The 24,978-nt window shown below is 43.0% G+C and overlaps 1 protein-coding gene across 2 annotated transcripts in view; it reads right to left on the bottom strand.

Moving 5' to 3' along the window:
• NEK4 (NIMA related kinase 4) overlaps positions 1–24,978 on the bottom strand; it is a 158,168-nt gene that overhangs the window by 63,529 nt on the left and 69,661 nt on the right. The window contains exons 8-11 of one of the 2 annotated variants that reach the window (XM_073592424.1): positions 24,013–24,069; positions 19,701–19,814; positions 17,735–17,878; positions 10,610–10,679 (exon numbers count right to left, since the gene is read on the bottom strand). In XM_073592424.1, coding sequence (XP_073448525.1) covers positions 10,610–10,679; positions 17,735–17,878; positions 19,701–19,814; positions 24,013–24,069 — 385 coding nt within the window. The remainder of the gene's footprint in view (positions 1–10,609; positions 10,680–17,734; positions 17,879–19,700; positions 19,815–24,012; positions 24,070–24,978) is intronic. The other variant, XM_073592425.1, reaches the window with a different exon arrangement.

Raw genomic sequence — 24,978 nt, 5'->3', positions numbered from 1 at the left:
TTTCACACAGTATTTGCGCAGCGATTTTTCAAACGCATTTTTTTTAGAAAAAAACACACTTTTTTTAATTTTAATGCACTAAAACACACTATATTGCCCAAATGTTTGATGAAATAAAAAAGATGATCTTAGGCCGAGTGCATGGATACCAAACATGACATACTTTAAAATTGCGCACAAACGTGCAGTGGCAACAAACTACATACATTTTTAAAAGCCTTTAAGAGCCTTTACAGGTTACCACTTTAGATTTACAGAGGAGGTCTACTGCTAAAATTACTGCCCTCGAACTGACCTTCGCGATAACTCACATGCATGGTGCAATTGCTGTTTACATTTGACACCAGACCAATGCTTGCGTTCGCCTTAGCGCAAGAGCAGGGGGGGGGGGGGTCAGGGGTGCTTTTTTTTTTTTTTTTTGCTTTTTTATCTTATTTTTAAACTGTTCCTTTCATTTTTTTTTTTTTTTTTTTTTTATCATTTTTATAGTTATGTCAGGGAATGTAAATATCCCCTATGATAGCAATAGGTAGTGACAGGTACTCTTTTTTTTTTAAAAAAATGGGGTCTATTAGACCCTAGATCTCTCCTCTGCCCTCAAAGCATCTGACCACACCAAGATCGGTGTGATAAAATGCTTTCCCAATTTCCCAATGGCGCTGTTTACATCCGGCGAAATCTAAGTCATGAAATGCTCGTAGCTTCCGGTTTCTTAGGCCATAGAGATGATTGGAGCCATTCTGGTCTCTGATCAGCTCTATGGTCAGCTGGCGGAATCACCGGCTGCATTTTCAGGTTCCCTGTTGGGACAGGAGAGCTAGAGAAAAACATGGAAGAGGGTGGGAGGGGGGGGACATTCCCTCCCACTGCTTGTAAAAGCAGTCTAGAGGCTAATTAGCCACTAGAATTGCTTTTACATGAAAGCCGACTGCTGGCTGAAAAGAATGATACCAAGACAAGATGATACCTAAACCTGCGGGCATCATTCTGGTATAACCACTCAAAGTCCAGCAACATACCAGTACGTTGCTGGTCCTTGTTGGGCATATATTGTAATCTTTTTTTTTCATGCAGCCTGTGGGCTGAACGAAAAAAAGAGATTGATTGGTGGGTATGCCCAACATTAGAATACCTCCCTTCATCCACCCACTTCTAATGATGGGCATACATGCACCATTTATATATGCCGAAGTATGGGGGCATCCGCCCCAAAAGTTAGGAGCAAATCGCTCCTCCGCCCCTGCTGCCCCCATGCTTCGGCATATATCACCTCCGCTGGAGTCACAGCTTTATATATCGTGGGAGCAAACGCTGTTGCTGTCAAAATAAATCCACGCTGCAGCTGAATGGCGTACCTGAAAACAAAAAAATGGTTAACAATAAAACACAGTAAACAGTAAAGTATAAAAAATTGCATACCTGAAAAGCAAACATAATAAAACATAATAACAATAAAACATAAAACAATAGAGAGAGAACAGAGAGAGAAAGAACAATAAAACGACAACTATTTTTGTTTTTTTTTTATTCTATATTTTTTTTTGTGTTTGCTTTTACACTTTTTTTTGTAACTGTAACCGGTTCCAGGTTCGGGTCTCTCAAAATGCGATGGCATCTCGGAAGACCCTGTGAAAGTGTGCCTAGTCTGTGCAATTCTGTACCCTACGCTAATACTCAACTAGTGTATGGTAGCGTTCAAAACATTTACCAATGCAAAGACCCGGATTGTCAGGACAGGAGGGACAATAATAGCGGGTGTCACGTCTATATCCGCGCTTGCTGCAGACACGACATCTTTTTTGGGGGGGTTCGTTGGGTAGGGGTACTCGGGAGGACATAAAGAAAATGCCTCTCATGCAGCTGACTGCATTTGGTTGGGGATGTGAATGGGGGAAGCACAGGTGCTGCAGAAGTGGTGGGTTCCCAATTAGGATTGGCGAATGCAGCAGGAAGGGCATTATGGGCACGACGGGCCTGTGTTTGTCTTCTTCTTGGTGGCAGCGGGACACTACTTGTGCTTGCCACCTCACCAGCTTGAACTGCACTTATGGGACTCGCCACGTCACCAAGTGTTACTTCAGTGCTGGTTTGACTACGACCGGGGTGTACTAGGCCGCTGGTGCTTGCCAGTTCACCAAAACGCTACCAAAAAAACTGTTAGCGATCGCAGGGATCAGGCCTGACTCTGCACACGCTGCAGTTATGCGTTTAGTATTTTGTAAGTGACAGTGATCGATCGATACTGCACTTGGGTGGGCTGGGCTGGGCGGAGGGGCAAAACGCGGGTGCTAGCAGATATCTGGGCTGATCCCGCTAACACTGCGTTTTTGGCAACCCTAAACTGCTGGGGACGCTAGTATAAATCTGATCGGATCAGATATTGATCCGTTCAGATACTATACCACTAAGGGAGGTATACGGTGCGTACGTGGGTGTTAGCGCTACTGGCACTAACCTGACGCTGCCTGGGGCTGGTGCTTGCCAGTTCACCAAAATTCTACCAAAAAAACTGTTAGCGATCGCAGGGTTAGGCCTGACTCTGCGAATGCTGCAGTTATGCGTTTAGTGTTTTGTAAGTGACAGTGATCAATCGATACTGCACTTGGGTGGGCTGGGCCGGGCAGAGGGGCAAAACGCACGTGCTAGCAGGTATCTGGGCTGATCACGCTAACACTGCATTTTTGGGAACCCTAAACTGCTGGGGATGCTAGTATAGATATGATCAGATATTGATCCATTCAGATACTATACCACTAAGGGAGGTGTATGGTGCATGCGTGGGTGTTAGCGGTACTGGCACTATAAAACATAAACTAACTAACCAGCGTCACCCGTAACAGTTATACGGTGATCACTGGTGAAAGGGTTAACTAGGGGGCAATCAAGGGGTTAAAACCTTTATTAGGTAGTATATGGGGGTCCCTGACGCTATAAAACGCTGACGGCGAACCTAAATATTTACCTCCCTAACTAGCGTCACCAGTGACACTAACACAGCGATCAGAAAAATGATCGCTTAGTGACACTGGCGACGGGGGGTGATCAAGGGGTTAAAACTTTATTAGGGGGGGTTAGGGGGGTATCCTAGACCTAAAGGGGGCTAACTGCCCTACCACACTAACTGTCAATGCAGTAATCAGAAAAAAAAAAACTGCTTGGTGTCACTGTGACAGGGGGGTGGGGGTGATTAGGGGGTGATCGGGGGGTGTAATCTGTGCCTGGTGTGTTTTACTGTGTGTGTTGTGTTGTGCAACTGACTCAGATGTCTTCTCTCCTCGGTGCCGGAACGGAAAATACCGAGCAGAGGAGCGATGACATCACTTCCTCTGCCGCTGTTTACTATACAGCAGCAGAGGAAGAATCTCATTCATGGGGAGCGATCGCGAGGGGGTGGCCACGAATGAGTGGCCCCCCTCAGACTGTATCGCTCCCCTAACGAAGCCGACCGCCTTGGGCACCAGGGGGGGCGAGCCCGCGGGAGGCAGATCACGTACCAGGTACGTGATTTTGCCTGCCCGTGCCATTCTGCCGCAGTATATCTGCGTTAGGCGGTCGGCAAGTGGTTAAATGAGCAGTTTTTTTTATTTTTAAAGTGAAAGCATAAAAGTTAAAAATTCCTTACAATATAGTGCCTGGGGGGGGTCCCCTTAGTGTACTTGTAAAATGGCAGATCTGTGCCATGTCTAGAATCTGCTGCAGCAATAATTGCATTTATAAAGCCCCCCCCCAAAAAAAAAAAAAAACATTTTCCCTGCAAGCTACCTTTATTTTGCTCAACAACAGCTGGGAAGCCAGTGTGTATGATGAGGCCACAATGTAGTGCACTGGGAACAAGATTAGATTTTTTGGATACATTCTATAGAGGTCATTTTGATGAAAGCAAGAATTGGCCTTGCTGTAAAAAATTGCAATGATATGCACCTGTGAAACAGGTGCAGAAAAATTCAAGTTAGTCTTACCAGTAACTTGTTTTCCAGAAGTCTTTCAGGACAGCACCTGAGAGATAGTGACTCCTCCCACCGGACCACAGGAAACACCTTCTTCCTCCAAAACTTTAAAGGGGGGCACCTCCCTACCACACCTCAGTTGTAGAAGAGAACCTCCGGCTCTGGCTGGAACACATAAGCACATACACATAAGCACATACGTGAGTCACAGCATAGTACATCAAATTAACAGGACGGGTTGTTGCTGTCCTGAAAGACTTCTGGAAAACAAGTTACTGGTAAGACCAACTTGAATTTTCCCAAGGTGTCTTTCAGGACAGCACCTGAGAGGATAACAGAGACTTACCCACTTAGGGCGGGACAACAGCCTGCAGGACCTTCCTGCCAAACGTCTAATCGCTGGCAGATGTGAGATCCTGTCTGTAATGTCGCACAAAGGTGCGAAAACTTGACCACGTTGCCGCCTTGCAAATTTGTTCAGGGGTGGCACCAGCTCTTTCTGCCCGAGTGGCCGCAAGTGCTCTGGTTGAGTGTGCATGAATTCAATCTGGTGGAGACAACCCTGCATGTGAGTATGCTTCCAGGATGGACAATTTCAGCCATCTGGCTAATGAACCTTTAGAAGCTTGGCAACCTTTCTTGTTGCCCCAAAAAAAAAAAAAAAAACAGAATCCTTTTGACGTCTAACGTATGAAAAAAGGTCTCTCTCTCCCCCGATGGGTTAGCACAGAAGGTTGGGAGCACAATGTCTTGTGAGCGATTATGTATTGAAGCTATGTTTGGTAAGAACTTACCAGCTACGTTTGGTAAGAACTTAAAGATAACTCTATCTGGAAACACTGACCGGTAAGGTTCCTTAACTGACAGAGCGCGTAGCTCACTGATCCTGCGTGCTGAGGTAATGGCAATTAGGAACACAGGTTTTAAGAGCGAGACATTTGAGTGACGCTTCCTCCAGAGGTTCAAATGGACTCCTTGCTAGAGATTGCAGGACTATTGACAAGTCCCACTTAGGAAAATTCCTGACCGGTGCTGGCCTTGATCTTGCAAGAGCTCTAAAAAATCTGACTACCAGAGGTTCAGAAGCCACAGATTTTTCTAGCGCAGCAACCTGTACTTTCAAGGTACTGACTGCTAGTCCCCTATCTGCCCCATCTTGCAAGAACTCCAAGATGGAAACCAGGCTCCTTGGGTCTTGGGCAGATGAATCGCACCATGAATTATAGACCTTCCAAACATTAGTATAGATGGACCTTGTTACCCCTTTTCTACTTGATAGTAATGTTGTAATCAGACGCTCAGAAAACCCCTTGCTTCTTAGAAGCTGCTCCTCGGATACCAGGCTGAAAATATAGCCTCCAGTGCCCAGACAGGCCCTCGCCACCAGGGGGAAAAGAAGAGACCAGAAACCCTAGGTAAAGGAAATGGGCAGACTTAATCCTCTGCCCCCTACCTGAGCCTTGCTGGTGCCGGTGCCTGTGCCTGTCCCCACCGCTGCAGACGCCGCGCCCTTAATAGCGGGTGTGCATCGCTCCGCTCGTGGCTTCACACGCAGCTTCCGGACTCCCATAGTGCCACTGCACTGGACCGGAAGTGGAAATAGGCACCACCTTCTGCCCTGCCTTCTTCCCCTGCGTCTGCTGCTGGAAATGACGTCAGGCGCTGACCCGGTGACCTGCTAATAGGAAGCGTCACTTCCGGCGCGGCCGAGTATTCCTCTCAGCCAACTCAAAATGGCGGAGGTGCACACGCAACCGCCGCTCCCAGGACACTGGAGCGGGTCACCGGATTTACTGCGGCTCTCCCCGTGCACCTAGGGGGTAAGAGGAACCCGAACCTACCACGGCCAAAGCTCTGGTAAGACAGGAGGGCTGAAGGTCTCTTAGAAAAGGAGGAAAAAAAAAAACAAACAGAGGAGACCTTGTCTCTCAGGAGCATCCAAGAGATCCTGCCTCCCCTCCAAAAAGATGTTCCCCCCGGGCCGGAGGAAACACAAAAACTGAGGTGTGGTAGGGAGGTGCCTTCCTTTAAAGTTCTGGAGGAAGAAGGTGTTTGCTGTGGTCCGGTGGGAGGAGTCACTATTTCTCAGGTGCGTCCTGAAAGACGCCTTGGGAAAATTAGTCTTTGGGTGTCGGTGGCGCCTTCCCACCATAACCCTATAGGAGGTGCTCTTGATGAAAGCAAGAATTGGCCTTGCTGTAAAAAATTGCAATGATATGCACCAGTCAAACAGGTGCAGAAAAATTACTCTTTGGGTGTCGGAGGCGCCTTCCCACCATAACCCTATAGAGGTGCTCTTGATGAAGGCAAAAAAATTGCAATGATATGCACCTGTCAAACAGGTGCTGAAAAATTGGTATTTGGGTGTTAATTGTGCCCATGAAACCTATACCAAAAACATTCTTACAAATGAAATGATTGAACACCCTCAAAGCTAGGCAGCCTCGAAGTCCTGCAGAGATTTCACATCCCAAAAAGACTTAATCAGTGACATCGGCATCAGGGGCTTCATAGCTGGTAATCCAGGACTGGTAAGTCAAACGGTCCACGGAGTCGGTGGACAGACGCGTTCTATGATCAGTAACAAAACCTCCTGCAGCACTAAATGCCCGTTCTGAAAGCACGCTGGATGCAGGGCAGCCCAACAACTCAATAGCATGCTGGGCAAGTTCTGGTCAGTGGTCTATTCTCATGACCCAGTAAAAGTAAGTGGATCGTCAGCTGGAAGGCTCTCCATCTCTTTTTTGGCCCAGAGGTAATCGTCCACCATGTGATGCAGACGCTACCGATGGAATGTGGAAGCTGACAGCCCTGGGCGGCGAGGACGAAAAAAATTCCAAAATGCCTCACTTAGGCGGACGCCTTCTCCAATGCTTCTCTCTTAACCAACAGAAGACTCAAAACTACGTTTCCACCACACTGTAACCTACTGGAGTCAGGAAAAACGTTCAATAAAATCCTCTTTAACGTGTCCTCAAGAGACTTTATCTTCTGCACTCCCTGTGGGGACGTGATGAGTTCTGAGACCTTCCCCTTATAACAGTGGTCAAGGAGGGTTGCCAACCAGTAATCATCCTTCACCTTTATGCCACATATTCTTGGGTCTTTTCGCAGGCTTTGAAGCATGAGGTTGCCCATGCGCCTCAAATTTGCCGAGGCTCGAGAAGCAGACTTCTCGGGGTCAGAGGAGAGTCCTCTTCCTCCTGCTGCTCTGCCTCCAGTGCCCTGTCCATAATGCCACGCAAAGTCTGCTCCAGCAGGAACACAACAGGGATTGTGTCACTGATGCATGCACTGTCACAGCTCACCATCCTTGTGGCCTCCTCAAATGGTGACAATACAGTGCATGCATCCTTAATGATCAGCCATTGGCATGGGGAAAAAAAAGGCGAGGCGGCCTGAGCCTGTCGTCGTGCCGTACTCGCACAGGTACTCATTGACGGCCATCTGCTGCATGTATAGCCGCTGCAGCATTGCCAAAGTCGAGTTCCACCTGGTGTGCATGTCACAAATCAGGTGGTTTACGGGCAGGTGGAATTCCCGCTGAATTTCAGCCAACCGAGCACTGGCTGTGTATGACCGCCTGAAATAGCTACAGACTCTTCTGGCCAGCTTTAGCACATCTTGCAATCTTGCAGGTAGAGCTCACAGGTCTGGCATCACCATCAGCTGTATGGAGACGTGGGGGCACAACAAGCTGCAGCACCAAGCCCTGTCCTGCATCCTTTCGAGTTGCAAACAGAGTTACCCAGTGTGCTGTAAACAAAATATAATCATCCCTGCCCATGCTTGCTGGACCCCGTGTCAGCAGTAAGGTGGATTTTACGGTTGACTGCCTTGCCCAACAATGCCAGAACATTCCCTTCCACGTGATGGTACAGAGATGGAACGGCCTTACATGAAAAGTAGTAGCGACTGGGAACCTGTCATTGTGGTACAGCACATTGTGCAAATTCACGGAAGGGGGCAGAATCCACCAGGCTGAAAAGCAGAAGTTGGAGAGTCAACAACTTTGACAAGCTTGCATTTAGACGCTGGGCATGTGGGTTGCAGGGACTGTATTTTTTTTCCGCTGCAGCAGATATGGCAGAGAAATTTGCCAGCTACAGTCCACAGCTGGTGTGCTGCTGGCAGATGTGCTGCTAGGACCTGGGACACCCTGTACTATACCATCATCCCTGTCAGTGAAGGCTGCTGAGAGGTAATGACTCGGTATAGCAGGGGCAGACTGAAGTGGGTAAGGAGGAGGAGGGATAGATAGATGTGTGGCTTTTAGGTGCTCTTGCCAACAGGCTGAGTGGTTGGACGTTAAATGCCTTGTTAAGCATGTGGTACCGAAATGGTTGGTGTTTTTGCCACATTTGATGTGCCTGAGACACAGTTTACAGATAGCAACAGTGCGATCTGCTGCAGATGTGCTGAAAAAGGCACAGAAAGCTGAGCTCTGGGGAGTGGGCCGGGAGATAACAGCTGCAGAACGTGATGGAATAGGGTGGCTGCTCTCTACTCTTTCTTGATGTTGGCCTCCTTGGGGTTGTGCCGCCTCACCTTCAGTTTCCTCCTCTGCTCTATCTGGCACCAAAGTCGCATCAGTGACCTCATCATCATTATCATCTCCATCTCCTCCATCTTCATCATTACCACTGGAGACAACTTGGCAATACGCTGCGGCTTGGGGAACATGAATGCCAATTTGTCTACCAGTGTTCCTCCCTCTCTCTAGGCTCATGTTCCGGTCATCCTCAACCTCAGAACCAACATCTGAATCCAGTAATGGCTGGGCATCATCAAGGAGCAAGTGGCTGATGCTATGGTCAAATAAATCAGCTGACTCCTCAATGGCTGATGTTGGGGCTATGGCAGAAATAGATGTGGACAAGGTGGCAGGTTTATCCACTCTGGCAACTGCAGGGGACTGCACTATTGTCTCTGCTTGCGTGACAGAGGATGAGGAGGATGAGGAAGGTTTAGTAAGCCAGTCCACCACCTCCTCTGCATGCTGTGGCTGGATACCACGGGCAAACTTACTAAACAGAGGAAATGATGCCCTGCTTGAGGACTGACCACCACGTCCACCTTTGCCTGTGGACACATTTGTTGCTGGCCCCCTTACAGTGCCATGGGAACGTCTGCCTCTCCTTGTTGTCCTCCCAGACATTATTGGGAGGGAGAGGCAGTGCTTATAAGCAAATGTAAAGAAGAAGTTGAAATCTGTACGTAGATGCACTTTAATTAATGTAAAGAGGTGTTTGGTGCGCTTTAATTTTAGCACTCACACTACAAAGACACACTCCACGGATACACTATAATATACTGCAATATAATGCGCCAAACGTACAGCAACGCACAAAACTATATGGCGTTAAACTGGCAGTAGTGCACACAAAACTATATGGCGTTAAACTGGCAGTAACACACACAGAAATATATGGCGTTAAATTGTCAGTAACACACACAGAAGTAAATGAAGTTAAACTGTCAGTAACGCAATCAAATAGACGGTGTTCAACCATCACTACACCGACGCTATCTGAACTGTCCCTACTCTAGCTATACACTAATGTAAAGATTACTGACACGGTCTCACTACACTACACTGAAACTATATGAGCTGTCCCTACTCTACACTAACGTATGTATGAATGACACGGTCTCACTACACTACAGTGAAATTATCTGAGCTGTCCCAACTCTAGCTGCACACTATGCAAAGCTGAATGATGGTCCTCCTCACTACACTCACACTATCCCTAGACTGACACTAAACTAATATTCTACACTGACAACTGAAGCAAAATAGCACAGTATAGCACACTAACTAAAGCACTGAACAGAGCCCTGTTCTAGCTCTCGCCGTGCCAAAATCACGCCGCAAATGGCTGCCATTGAAAGAATACTTTTATACTGTGGGGCGGGAATGAGCCATGATTGGATAAAGCCATGATGACAGTGTCTAATAATGACTCTGACAGTGCTCTGTGCCCTGAATGGCTGAAGCTTTCACTGCTTCAGCCAATCAGGGCTTGCAATGCACTCTTTAGTGCCGCAATGCATTGTGGTCGGTTCGGGGGGGCGAACAAACGTTTATTCGGATATTCGCCGAACGACGAAAGTTCGGCCTGAACTTATGCTCGGGCCAAACCGTTCGCCCATCCCTACTGGGGAACACTAACCAGTTCCCTAGACTCTGTGGCTCAGCTGTCTTTAGGGCCTGTATATGCCTGCTGACACAAGAGGGGTCCACTACCTCTGACAGAAACAAGTGGATCAGCATAGAAGCTGGGCAACTGGCATTTTTAGAATGTCAGCAATGACAGATGTCACTTATTTTGAAGATAATTGCCATGCATACAGAAAGCATAAAAAGCCCAATACACAAAGGAAAACAATAGATTAAGCCATGTTAAATGGACTGTTATTTTCATAGAAAAGAAAAGCGGCTGAAAGATACAGTATAAAGTAAAGTAACATGCCCCCACTCTGCCAGACTGCTGGGCTACTCTGACTGAGCAAAGCTATAGGACATCTTGGCAATTTTAAAGCTTCCCCCTGACAAACATTCCTCTTGGCCAGTTAGGCAGCCCATTATAATGATGGACCAAAAGGAATCCATGGACAGTCACTTGAAAAACAGCATAATATATATAATATGAGAAACTTACCAGAGAAAGATATTTCTTCCTGAGACTGTTTTAATCTTCTTCTCTCTCTTGCTGACAAAGGGCGATGATCCTAAAGGAACATAAACAGGAATACACACTTGAATATATATATTGAAAGTCAAATGATACCCCACCTGTTAAACAGATTTGTTCAGCTTTCTGCACGGCGCAGAACTCACTACTATACACAATAAAACCTGCATGAAGCTTGTGGAAGCCAAAAATAAATTAAAAATGGTATTTATAGGTTAACCTGAAGTGTAATAAAACAGAATGGTGGAAGCAATTTTAGATAATTTACTGCAAAATGCATTCTCGGAAAAAAAAAGTTTTAATATACATGTTTTCACTTGGTTAGTTGAGGCCCAGGATTGTTTTAGAACATTTTAAATCAGTATAGTTCTATAACAGTACAATTTTGATGAGTTTGTATGATCTTTAACCAAATTAAAATATGCATAAAGTGTATTTAAACCAAAAATGTATTGTATTGCAAATTATAAGTCCTTAGATGTGGTGACTGCATTCATTTTCTCAACTCTTGCTTTTCTTTTCACCTGGTGATCCTGCCAATAACACACTTCCTGTCCTACTATGACAACGCTCTCTCACTGTAATGTATCAGCAAAGGAGCAGCATTGTTACTCTTAGCTGCTCCCCTGATTTGCACTCTCTTCTCCTCATCCCCTTTACATTGGTGTGTGTGTGTGTGTGTGTGTGTGTGTGTGTGTGTGTGTGTTTATATTAACTAGATAGAAGATAGCTGGGAAGGCTGAGAGCATTTTTAAAGATTTCAGGTTAGTGCACAGGAAGTTATAGACACATTGGATTTCAAACAGGATCGACAGGTATTTTTTGTGCTTGCAAAAAAGAAATGATCACAAATAAGGATTAATAAGCTGCAATATATTACATTTGCTTGTTCTTAAGCTTAGATGTTCTTTAATCAGAAGTATGATCATTACTGTGCCTTGATCTGAACATTAGTTGAGCCAATCTGGAATTACTTCCATGGAAAAAAGCAATTCATACAGTCAGAGCCTGTAGTGAAATTGTGGTAAGTTCTTTAGTAGACTTGGAACTTACCACGTTAATACTTTCACAAACTTCATGAAAGTATTCCTAGGAGAATGTATAAAGGGGGCACAATATGGGCCCACTTTGAGATTGTGGCCACCCCTTCTCATTTTTTATTAATTTATTTAGGGAAGTCAGCATTTACTTTTACAAATATTATGGGTGCTGTCCCCTTTAAGGATTCAGAGATAGTTGGGCTGGGGGACCAATGAGAATCCAGTGAATTTTCTGGAAGACTGGGGAAGGCTGTTCAAGGACTGAGAATAGGTTTCTTCCTCTTTCCTGGCGGTCAAGACAAGAAGAGGAAAGCTCATTCTGTGTCGCCATGAAAGCCCTCATCAGACAGTTGCTCGAGAAGGCAAGCAGAGTGGGAGGAGAATCGTGGCTGCGCTGCTGCTTGTCTGCCACTGAAAGGGAAGAAGAGAGGCTGGTTCATAGCAGTAGCAGCGGTCCATCAGCGGAGTTTACACAGACACCGCAGAGGAGTTCGGCTCCTCGAGAGGGAGTACCTGTCCAGCCTGGGAGACCTAGATGCAGTATTCCTCCAGAGAGGAGCCGATGGGCCACGGAAGAAGCCAAAGAGGTTCGTATGATGCCAGTGAGCAGAGAGGCAGTAGGAGGAGGCATGGCGGGGCGGAGTGGATGAGTCAGCAAGAAGAGAAGGACCTATTCCCCATCAGCTGCGGCGAGGGGAGGTCGGAGGGGCAAGGAGAGACAACCCGCAGGGAGAAACCAAAGAAGGCGGTCGCCCGAGTCACCGGCTCAGGAACAGCAGGAGGTTGTTTTAGTGCAGCAGGGAAGCTCGCATGCTGAAGTGCCACAGGTGTTGCCAGCCGGCAGGCACCACAAGTCCCAGAAAGGAGAGCACTGCTGGAGGGGGAAGCTAGTCAGGAGGCAGTGCAGCCTCCAGCATCTGGTGAGTCAAGTCAATTACTTGTATTGTCTGGATTAGTAGATTCTTTGTTGTCTCTGATAAAGTCCTTGTCCCCTTAAAGTGTCAAAAATTTTCCTGTTAATACTGTAATTTCAACTCCTAGCTACCCAGTGAACCCTTCAGATGCTGCTGTTTCTGAATTTCCAAGTGTGAATATATTTTTGCACAGCCTGTGCCCGATGCTGTGGTTATTGTTGGAAATCAGAATCAGTTACCAGTTCCTGGGACATTGCCGACGGCTGCACCTGTTAGGTTCACTGTCCCTGAAATTTCCATGAAGGATGCTATGCCTTGTGAGATTTCCCCCCTAGACTATCATTTAAGCACGGCAGTAAAGGAGAAAATATGGAAGGGAGAGTTTATAGATATACTCTTGCTCCTTCCTTTTCACAAGGACTTTGCAGTAAAGTCTGCTAGGAGGGGGAAGAAGAGCGAAGAGGGTAGGCGTAGAACAATACCTAGGTCATTCCACAGTTGGCTGCAGGCTTATTGTGTTTATTGTGGAGTAACGGCGGAGAAACACCGGGAAATACGTGGGGATTATTTCAGCACTTAGACTACATTTTGGAAGCTTACAAAAATTTTGGCGGATTGGGTTGGTACTATTATGAGGAGTCATTTAGGCATTAGCTGTCTATTCATGCGTCCCCTAAATGGGGAATGAAAGACGTAGGGTTGTGGCTCAATTTGATTTTGCCACAGAAGCAAGTCATGCCTAAGCAAACCTCAGTCAATCCTTTGAACCAGAAGTATAGGAAAGGCTGTTTTGCTTTTAACGAAGGCCAATGTTGTTGGAATACTGCGTGCAGATACAGGCACGAATGTTCCTATTGTGCTGGGACACACCCTGTAATAAAGTGTTTCAGGAAAAACGCAAATGCGGGAACTAGTCAAGGGATGAAAGATTTTTCAAAAAAGCCTGCACTCCAGTGAGGCTGGAAAAAATGCACCTGTGGCTGGTCAGGTACCCAAAATGGGAGAAAGCATGTTTTCTCACTAACAGTTTTACAAGGAAACCTAAAATCGGTGGAGTTGTATCCCCAGGTGATTAGGGAGAAAATCTTCAAAGAAATTGAATGAGGCAGAGAAGAAGGGTCTGTTTGAATATCTGCCATTCAAAAATTTTCGCATTTCACCATTAGGTGTTGTACCCAAGAATGAGCCGGGATCATTTCGCATCATTCATCATTTATCTTTCCCTAAAGGCGGCTCTTTGAATGATGATATCAATGGGGAGTTATGTTCGGCATCATACGCGACTTTTGAGGAGGCAATTATCAAAATTAGGTAGTTCGGTACTGGAGTTTTATTGGCTAAAGCCAATATCAAATCGGCTTTTGGCCCCCTGCCTATTTCCCCCGCTGTGTTCAACTCATTGGTTTTTGTTTTGACAATTGCTATTTTTTTTGACAAGTGCCTCCCCATGGGATGCTTATTGTCCTGTTGATATTTTGAGGCATTTTCCACCTTTCTGCACTGGGTGCTTGGTTGCCAATTAGGTCGGGATAGCATGGTTCACTATCGGGACGATTTTTTGGTTATTGGACCGCCAGGGGATACTTTGTTTTGATTTATTGCAAGCTTTTTGGGATATGGCCCATGAGTTTGGTATTTCGTTGGCAGAAGAGAAAACATGTTTGCCTAGCACGTCATTGGAATTTCTGGGCATGCAGATTGATACCTGCAGTATGGAATTTAGCCTGCCGGTGACTAAGTTGCAGATATAAAAAGCCTTATTTGCCCTGGTTTTGCCGAAAATGAAAATACGTTTGAAGGATATGCAATCGCTCCTGGGTGTCCTGGCATTTGCTTGCAGGATTATGCCTGTAGGGCAGGTTTTTTTTCACAAAGAATTTATCTTTCTATATTGGGTCTGAAGTCGCCTTTCGCTCATATTAGACTGACCAGTTCTCTCAAGGATGATTTATGGGTTTGGGCTAATTTCCTGGAGAATTACAATGGGAGATCCTTTTTTCAGATGGATTTAATTTTTCCCCGGATTTTAGTTTTTTCAACGACGTGGCTGGTTACAAAGGTTTTGTTGCGGTATGGAAAACCCATTGGTGTTGTGCGGCTTGGCCAGAATAGTGGATTAACAGTCAGGCCATGAAGAACCTGGTACTTTTAGAGTTGTTCCCTATTTTAGTTGCTTTAGAATTGTGGGGTAGGGAGTTTGCGAACAGGTGTATTATGGTGGTGACTGACAATAGAGGGGTCATGTTTGCAGTGAATTGCCTCTCATCAGGTTCGTTGTCGGTAATTAAAAAGGTATTAAGGCAGGTTGTTTTTTTGTGTAAAAATGTAACATTTGGCTTAAAGCCAAGTTTACCTCAGGGACTCTGAATAACATAGCTGATGCATTATCTTGGTTACAGATGGATTGGTTTCGTCAGCTGCTTCTGGAGGCAGATGAGGAGAGCCTCCCATGTCCAGAGCATCTGTGGATGGTGATATGACCATGATTATGGAAGCTTTTAGGGGCTCGGTAGCCCCCCAAGACCTGGTCGTGTTATGCAGCAGCTTGGAGGATGTGGTTGTCCTTTGCGAGTGGTGATGGCTTCAAGTTTGCTTCTCCATCGGAGGGTTCTATTTTGGCTTTCCTGTGATTGCTTATGCAACGGCAATTGTCAAGTAGTTATGTGATGAGAACGTTAGCTGGCATCTCTTTTTTTCTTTAGGTTGATGGCCCTGCCTCCGTGTTCATCGTACTTTTTGGTAAAACAGGCGCTCAGGGGTTATAGGAGGATGACCTTTGTACCAGATGACAGAAGGCCGATCTCCCTTGACATCCTTAGCGGCCTTTGCGAGGTTACAAGAGTGGCTTGTTTTTCACCTTACGAAGAGCTTCTTTTTAGAACTGCATTTGTGCTCGCATTTTTTGGGGCTTTCCGAATCTCCGAATTGGTGCCTAGTTGTAAGCTAGGTATTTCAGGAATTTTACGTAGTCAAGTGGTGATTAACCAAGCAGGGGTGCATATTTTACTACAAAAATCTAAAAGACCAAGAGGGGAGAGGTAGGTGGGTCTCGTTGCAGGCTCAGGAAAATGGGTTTGTTTGCTGGTAGAGACAGTTCGACTGTTCATTGGGTTTAGACCCTCATGGGAAGGGCATTTCCTTATTCACGCTAATTTAGCTCCACTTACCAAGTACCAGTTTAATGGGGTATTGAGGAAATGCCTAGAGCGAATGGGCTTGGGTAATTTAAAAATTTCCTCTTGCTCCTTTAGAATTGGCGCAGCTTCAGAGGCGGCCCGGAGGGGGTTACAAGAATCGGCCATTATGGAGATGGGGAGGTGGAAATCTAAGTGTTTTAAGTTGTATGTCAGGCCTAACCTTTTTGTTTAATTCCTTCAGGTTTTAAGCACAGTATGGATTCTGGGTCATTCGTTTATATATTGGGCACGTAAGAGAGCGGCCCAGAGAACCTACACTGTGAACTTGTCCCTGCAGCCGGAATCCTTTGTTATATTGGAAAGGTGTAAGAGGCCTTCAATAGTATCAGTTTTATTTTCATTTGTCTAGAATATGTATTGAACAAATTTGGCCCCCACCTACTATCTTAGTGGTTCATTTAGGGGGTAATGACTTGGGGAGTGTTAGAATGCTAGATTTATTGTCTATGATAAAAAGGGATCTCCATTGTTTTTCGGTCACTTCCCCAGGTACAACGATTGTTTTTTCTGAAGTGGTCTATCGTCTCGTATGGCTGTCCTCGGCTCAGAGGAGGGTCATTGAGAAGATGCGGAAAAGAATTAACAGGGCCCTGGAAAAGTTCATGCCCACGATTGGTGGGTTATTCTATCGGCACGGGGATCTGGAAGGTGGTATCCCAGGTTTGTACAGGAGAGACGGGGTCCACCTTTCAGATGTAGACGTGGATATTTTCAACTTAGGCTTACAATACTTTATTGAGATGGCCGTGGCTGTGGGGTGGGGCCGGCCTTGTTTTTCTTAAGTCCAGCTTGTGGGGACTGTTTATTTTCTATGTAAAATATGTGGTACTGCTGCTTGAGTTCTGAAAACTGAGCAGTAAGAACTGATGTTTATTTGAATTCATGATGTCATTTGGTTGATAATAAGAGTATTAAAGGATATTTAATGTGAAAAACCAATAAAGTGCCGCGGCCATTTCTTTTGCCCAAAAATTTGGTATCCTGAGTGTTAATTTAATTGCAATGTATCTGGGGAAAAGCGTTTGGGAGGGGTGTGGCCTGCAATCTCATTACTGCTGTGCTTTAAAGGCAACCCAAATATTAATTTAATTAATTTAATTGATGTTTAATTGATGTTTTTTCTTTTAATGCATTTTCAATGACATTCTTGATTAATAAAACTATTCATATCATTGTTATGTGAACGGTCTAATTTGTCCCAGTCATGGATTATCTAGCAGTAGTTAGTCACATTCAGCTGGACTTGTTCTGTAATGCTAAAGAGGTTTCTTAGCTTCTCCAAGCCACTTCTTCAGTTACAATGCGTGTCAGGAAAATGACATTACTATCAGAAATTAGAAATGAAGTGGCTTGGACAAGCTATGAAAAATCTTCAGTATTACAGAACAAATTCAGTTGAATGCGACTAACTACTACAAGATATTCAATGCATTAATTCTAAACCCATTCCTGCTTTATAGTCCAAGTGGTTAAAATATTTGAAAACACACTGTATATATATTTTGTGTATTCTTGGCAAAAAAAGAGATAACAAAATTGTCTTGTGTGAAAAATTTATTTCAAAAAGAGGCCATTTTAAGTGTTCAGTCAAAAGATAGTAAAATGTCTAAGGGTCAGTTCACACCACAAAAAACACACTCCAGATCCGTTCCGGATGCATTTCTGCATGCATGGTTTTAATGCATTTTTGATGTGTTCCAGTGCATTCTGGTGTGTTTTTAATAAGTTTTGCCATGTTCCAGTACAGTCCAGTGCAGGAAAAATGTAGCATGTTTTACTTTTTTTTTCTGGAACTGGAATGCTCTGGAACTGGACCGCACTGGTATGAACTTTGCTATTGGAAACCATATAACCTACTTTCCATGTATTTTTGATGCAGAAAAAAAAAAACAACTGGACTGAATGTGGTGTGAACTGGCCCTAATACAAATGGTTACATACCTGAGACAACACAGAGCTATGTTTTGACTTGTCAACAGGATTTTCAGCAAGAACTTTTCTTTCGGGGCCATTTGTACACTTTCTTACAATTTTGTGTTGTATGGCAGGAGGAGAAGGCAGAGGTCTGGGACCTGGCACATTAGCCTAGAAGAGAATGAAGTCCCCAGCTGGTGATTTAAATACATTTACACATGAAAATAGGAGTGCATGGTGAAACATAAAGAGGCTTTGCTAACCAATTCTAACGGTAAGATACAGTACCAGTCCAAACTGAAAATGAAATAGAAAATAAAACATTAACAGGAAATCCAGCACACCAGCTCAGAGTTTCAGTGTTTCATTTATATACAGCTGTAGCACACCAGTCCATCAACTCCCTTTTGTCAGCAATATGGTTATCTGTGACCCCTTTAATTTAGCGGTGTGCAATTTAGGGGAGATGTTCCCAAACACCCCCACTGTGGGGTCCTGCTGTCTGTCAAATTCAAAATTCCTGATGTAACAAAGGGGTTAATTTACTAAAACTGAAGTACGCAAAATCTGGTGCAGCTGTGCATGGTAGCCAATCAGCTGCTAACTTCAGCTTGTTCAATTAAGTTTTGACAATAAAACCTGGAAGCTGATTGGTTTCTATGCAGAGTTGCACCAGATTTTGCACTCTAGCTTTAGTAAATAAACGCCTCAGTGTCAGTAGAGCTACTTCATCACAGCCATTAATCAGATTTGAACCTTCATAAGCTGGGGCATTTGCCTGGCACTGGGCAGGTCTGATAACAAAATTTACTATTTTCAATCACAGGGCCAGATGGGGGTATATGATTTCTAATGTCAGTTAGCCCTTCAGAAAGAAATGTTACACTTTATGGCTGTCATTACAAAATGCAGCTCTAGGCAGCAATACTGCACAGAGAGATGTACAGTATCTCACAAAAGTGAGTACACCCCTCACATTTTTGTAAATATTTTATTATATCTTTGTGACAACACTGAAGAGATGACACTTTTCTGCAATGTAAAGTAGTAAGTGTACAGCTCGTATAACAGTGTAAATTTGCTGTCCCATCAAAATAACTCAACACACAGCCATTAATGTCTAAACTGCTGGCAACAAAAGTGAGTACACCCTTAAGTGAAAATGTCCAAATTGGGTCCCAAAGTGTCAATATTTTGTGTTGCCACAATTATTTTCCAGCACTGCCTTAACCCTCTTGGGCATGGAGTTCACCAGAGCTTTTGATGCAGTGTGCGGAGTATGGTCTGAGCACTGAGAGGCTGACCCCCCACCCTTTCATATGTCTATTTCCCAAAGACAACCTCTGGATAAGACGCTGAGTATGTGCACCCAACTTCCTTGGTTGACCATGGCGAGGCCTGTTCTGAGTGGAACCTGTCCTGTTAAACCGCTGTATGATCTTGGCCACCGTGCTGCAGCTTAGTTTCAGGATCTTCTTATAGCCTAGGCCATCTTTATGTAGAGCATCAATTCTTTTTTTCAGATCCTCAGAGTTCTTTGCCATGAGGTGCCATGTTGAACTTCCAGTGACCAGTATGAGAGAGAGCGATAACACCAAATTTAACACACCTGCTCCCCATTCACACCTAAGACCTTGTAGCACTAACGAGTCACATGACACCGGGGAGGGAAAATGGCTAATTGGGCCCAATTTGGACATTTTCACTTAGGGGTGTACTCACTTTTGTTGTCAGCAGTTTAGACATTAATGGCTGTGTGTTAAATTATTTTGAGGGGACAGAAAATTTACAATGTTATACAAGCTGTACACTCACTACTTTACATTATAGCAAAGTGTCATTTCTTCAGTGTTGTCACATGAAAAAATATTTTTAAAAAAATGTTAGGGGTGTACTCACTTTTGTGAGATACTGTATGTGTGTACTTGACAGTTACAGCCTCCAGGACTTTTCCTATTGAAACAACTACCCATTGTGTGTTTCCAGAACTAACCTTCTCAGAATCGACTAACATCCCCTCTTTTATTCGATGTCTCTTCTGTCTGGATAAAGATGGCCCAGACTCAGAAGCACGAGGATGAATTTCACTTGCTTCTACATTTCCATCCTAAATAAATAGCAAAAGCTACAATGAATGTCTCTACAACCAAAAAGGTAATTCAAACATATAACATTATTATTTTTCCTGTACTACTGATTTTATTTTTTGCGTTATAAACAAAAAAAGACCGACAATTTTGATAAAAAAAACAAACAAAAAAAAAACACCACAATATTTTTAACTTTTTGCTATAAACAACATCCCCAATTGGAAAAAAAAATTCTTCCTCAGTTTAGGCCGATATATATTCTTCTACATATTTTTGGTAAAAAAAAAAAAAAAAATCGCAATAAGCGTATATTGATTGGTTTGCGCAAAAGTTATAGCATCTACAAAATGGGGGGGATAGATTTTTACTAGTAATGATGGTGTTGTGAATTCATGAAGAAATATATTTTATATTTACTGGCAGAAACATGAGAGATACTTAGGCCTCAAAAAGTAGATGAACTGTGATGTTGCAATAATTGAACTGTTGTCCTTTTGGAGACCTTTAGGACAAAATAGACGTTCTCATGTTTTACCAAGTTTTCTACTACTTCAAATATTGAAGACTTTTACAAGCATGTATTGTGAGGAAAACTCATGGAACAATGGCTGCTCTCGTCACAAAACAAGGAGATATTTACATGGTATTAGTGAATAAACGAAAACTATCCTTATAGCCATAGGATACAAGGTTATACAGACTATTCTCACATAGAAATAACCTCACCTGGCCTAAACCTATTGTGTTCAAGTGAGGGACTGTTTAAATAGCTAACACCTTGGCTAACAAAACCCATTGTGTGAATTTTTAGGAACTGTTTAGACAAACAAGTCATCTTTAAACATCCAGTGGGAAAGATTTGAAGTTGGTGCAAGTCAAAATTATTTTTAAAGTATCTATAAGGTTATTATAAGTCATTTCAAACTATCTATGACATTGTAGGTCACAGAGACATATTATAATTTTGGCATCTGCGGACCCAACAACTTTGGTATGAATAAAATATATATGAAAGTGTGATTTCATAAGTAGAAGTGTTTTAAGAAACTAATTAGTATTAGGAAAAACATATAATTATGATTATAACTATATAAGACTGTAGCCTATGCTTAGATAAACAAATATTCAGTGGAGATACCAGAAGTTATACAGGTATCCATATAATCATTTTTATGTAGTATTGATGAATATATATAACAACATGTGTCCTTCATAGGTAGACCAGTTTTTATAAAGATACATTTATAGATATATACATATATATAACCAGTTATGTAAAAATGATTAATCAAGATTATACTGAATGTGTTTTATATTAGACTGATTACCAGAACATTTAAAGGTATATACTATTCTTACCATTATACACATTATGAAAATAGAACGTATTAACTTAAAAGGATGGACTCAAAACACATGTAAGACACCTGGTGGTTGAAGGTGGTATTATTTGAACTCACTAAATTTACGAGAAAGGTTAATAATTAAGTCTCTTAAACCAATGGAAAGAAGGCCACGTCCTTTTGGGCAGAGCCATTATAATTTTTATGGTCTTATTATCTGAAATGGTATTTAGAGGCAAGTAAGATGCCAAGGGAAAAAATGGAAAGAAAGGAGGAGAGCTGAGGAGGAAGCTCAGGGATCCAACCTGAGGGGGGACACTGGGAGATACACACACTCCCAGACTGACACTCATGCACTATGCATGAATACATATCTTTACATTCATGAAGATTCCTCGACATCTAATACTTAGAACTCGGAGGTCACAAGAAGTAAATCCTCTTTAAGAGTATCCATTTTGAAACTACGGCAGCCATCTTAACTCTGGTAACCAGCCAATAGGAACAGTAGCCATCCTGGAATGGGTAATTATGTCATGTGATTTTATCTTGTATGTTCTCTCAAATATTGATATGTTCTCTCAAATATTGATGTATTGAATATTATACAATTGATAATCATTCTCCCGAATCAATAACCGCCTTGTAGATTTTTCTCTAAAGATTCAAATTTTTCATCATATTTTTCTTTTTGCATAGTTGCCACATTTATTAACAATACAAACGTCTAATTTATTTCACATTTTTAACCACTTACTTACCTGCAGTATAGTAACGGTTGTACGTGTGAAATACTGACGTTCTGTTTAATTGTCAAGTTCACAATGTTATTGATTCTACCGAGAAGTTATCATGGTGGTATTAGGTCAAAGGGACGGTACGCCCATTTTTGCAAGTGTTTTTATTGATTTTCAAGACGTTCATGTAACGCAATCGGTATCTTAATTTCATGTGATTATTTGTGTTTGTTAACCAATAAATTTCTATTTCGTATACTCACACGTCTCCGTGAATAAGTTTCACATGCACAGACTGTGTCATATAGATTGATTTTGTATCTTAAAAATATCCTCGTTAAAAATTACTCAATAATTATTGTGCGGGAAACCTGTCCTTAAAAAGGCACAACTTATTACTACTTATTATTCACGACAGTGGCGATCTGCGATTTTTAACGAGACTGCGACATTGCGGCGGACACTTGACACTTTTTTTATAAAGCGATCAGAGCTAAAAATAGCTACAGATTACTGTATACCCCCTATACCCCTTAAATCGCCGATTTGCGCAGGGAAGCTATTCTGCCACCGTCACATGACAGCGGGCGGTTGGCAAGAGGTTAAGGACCAGCTGCCGCAGTTGTACTGCGGCAGGTTGGCTCCCCTGCGCGAATCGCCGTCGTGGTATGTCGGCTGCTTTAAGAAATTAAGAAATCTAGGGGGCGCACGGCAACGGAGCTGATGTGCGTGCCTGGCGGATCGCTCGAGAGGGAGATCGGAGACAGACAGATCTCCGTTCTGTCAGGTGAAAGGAGACAGATCTGTTGTTCTTACTGATTAGGAACACCGATCGGTCTCCTCCTCCAGGCAGTCCCACCCACCCCCAGTTAGATACACTCCCTAGGACATACATTAACCCCTTGATCGCCCCCTAGTCTTAACCCCTTACCTGCCATTGACATTTATACAGTAATCAGTGGCTATTTTTAGCTCTGATCGCTGTATAAATGTCAATGGTCCCAAAAAAGTGTCAAAAGTGTCCAATCTGTCCGCCGCAATCCCACTAAAATAAATTCGCTGATCACCACCATTACTAGTAAAAAAAAGAAAAAAATAATAAAAATGCCATAAATCTACCCCCTATTTTGTAGACGCTATAACTTTTGCGCAAATGAATCAATATACGCTTATTGCGATTTTTTTACCAGAAATATGTAGAAGAATACATATCGGCCTAAACTAAGGAAGAAATTTGTTTTTTTACATTTTTTTTTTAGGGGATATTTATAATAGCAAAAAGTAAAAAATATTGTTTTTTTTTCAAAATTGTCGGTCTTTTTTTGTATATAGCGAAAAAAATAAAAACCGCAGAGGCGATCAAATACCACCAAAAGACAGCTCTATTTGTGAGAAAAAAAGGACATAAATTTTGTTTGGGTACAGTGACGCAGTGCTGGTCCTTAAGTGGTTAAGCTAGGCATTCTATCCCTTCCCCTTTTTACAATTCCGGTTTATCAACTGACCTGCTGGGCCTGGTAATTAATGTTTTCTGTCTACTTCCTTTGGTCATCCATGACGAGACGTTGCCGTAGACTCTAATTAATACATCTGCCTTATTATTCTGTTGATCCAGTCCCTTCTACGTTCTCATTTTTAAAAAAAAGTTGTATATGCTCATTTGTCAAAGAATGTTCTTATTCACCCCTACGTGGGTGTTTTATGTCTGCCTTTTGACCACCCAATGACTTCATTGGTATGCTATGTGTATTGCTTTATTCATGTAAGTGCCATTTTTTTTTCCTTCCAATAAAATTTTTGGTAAAGAAAACAAGGCGTTCTCTCATTAAATGAGGTGGAGATCGAGCCCCACCTCTCCACCTCATCCAATTAGAAAATGTTTTGCAGAAGCATTCTCTGAATGGCGCCCATACCGAGCAAGCGACCCCTAGTGGTTACTATGCAGCAGGGCAGCTGCTCAGCATGAGACCAGAAGACAGCAAAAATCACTATAATAGCAGCGGTTACTACAGTAATTCTCTGCTTCCACACAGATCAGCCAGGTGTGGAATATGCATACTTACAATGTAACTTTGCAGAATTAAAAAAAAAAAAAACTGGAATTTAGCTTTAACTTATTACATAACATGACTTACAGGTTCTGTAACTGGAACAAATGGTTCTAGGAGCTTCTCTGTAGATTCCAAAACATCCTGCACAAGAACAAAATCTTTGTATTACAATATGGACCTTTAAAACAGAAATACTTCCAGTCATACATACAAATCAGTGCCAAGAATAAGGAAAGTCTGCGCTGCTCTAAAGTAACCAATCATATTTTCCCTTTTATACTCAGACCTCAATGAAGGTTGGAATCAAAATGGCGACTATGAGCCAATAGGAACTGTTTATTTAAGGAAAAACTCTGGGCTGACCCAAAAAATAAATTTGTCCATCAATCTCCAGCAAATGTATAATAAATTTGTCCATCAATCCCCAGCATATTTATAATATATTCCTAGTTTTGTCTAGGGCAGATCTAATACAGAGTAATAATGTGAAAAGTAGTTAGATCTTGATAGAAGATCAAGTCAAAGATAAGGGAAACCAGGGAAAAGTGGAAAAAAAATTCAACAGAAGGGGTCCATCACCTAAGGACACTAGCAAAAAACTGGAGACTCTTGGAGTGGATGGCGTTATATGGGTACTTGAGGGGGAAATTACCAGCCATTCTGAATGTGGGTGGGTGCTCTGACTTTATCATGTATAACACAGAATCCGCATTGACCACTGGTCCTATATTATATAGGACAGCGTTAAGAGAATGGAGGTGAAGCGACCGGTTGGAGACCGGCAAGAATAGAAGCCTTTTAACAGTCTCTGATCACTACTAAAATCAGTGGGGAGGAAGACTACAGGACCATGGATAAAACTTCATTCAAACTAGCACACTGCAGTAAGGTGTACATGAAATGTCTATGGGTGGTACCCATAGGCATAAAATGATAACCAGATCTGGATGAAAATGTTCAGGTAAAGCAACAACCAGCTCAGGTCTATGACAAGATTTGGAATTCAGATCTAGGTAATGCAGTTTAGCGGGAACTAACAAAAAAATGACA

The sequence above is a fragment of the Aquarana catesbeiana genome, linkage group LG07 (genome assembly GCF_042186555.1).
Source record: "Aquarana catesbeiana isolate 2022-GZ linkage group LG07, ASM4218655v1, whole genome shotgun sequence".
NCBI classification, from domain to species: Eukaryota; Metazoa; Chordata; class Amphibia; order Anura; family Ranidae; genus Aquarana; species Aquarana catesbeiana.
The sequence above is the reverse complement of the archived record's forward strand: the minus strand, read 5'-3'. Positions and strand labels throughout refer to the sequence as shown.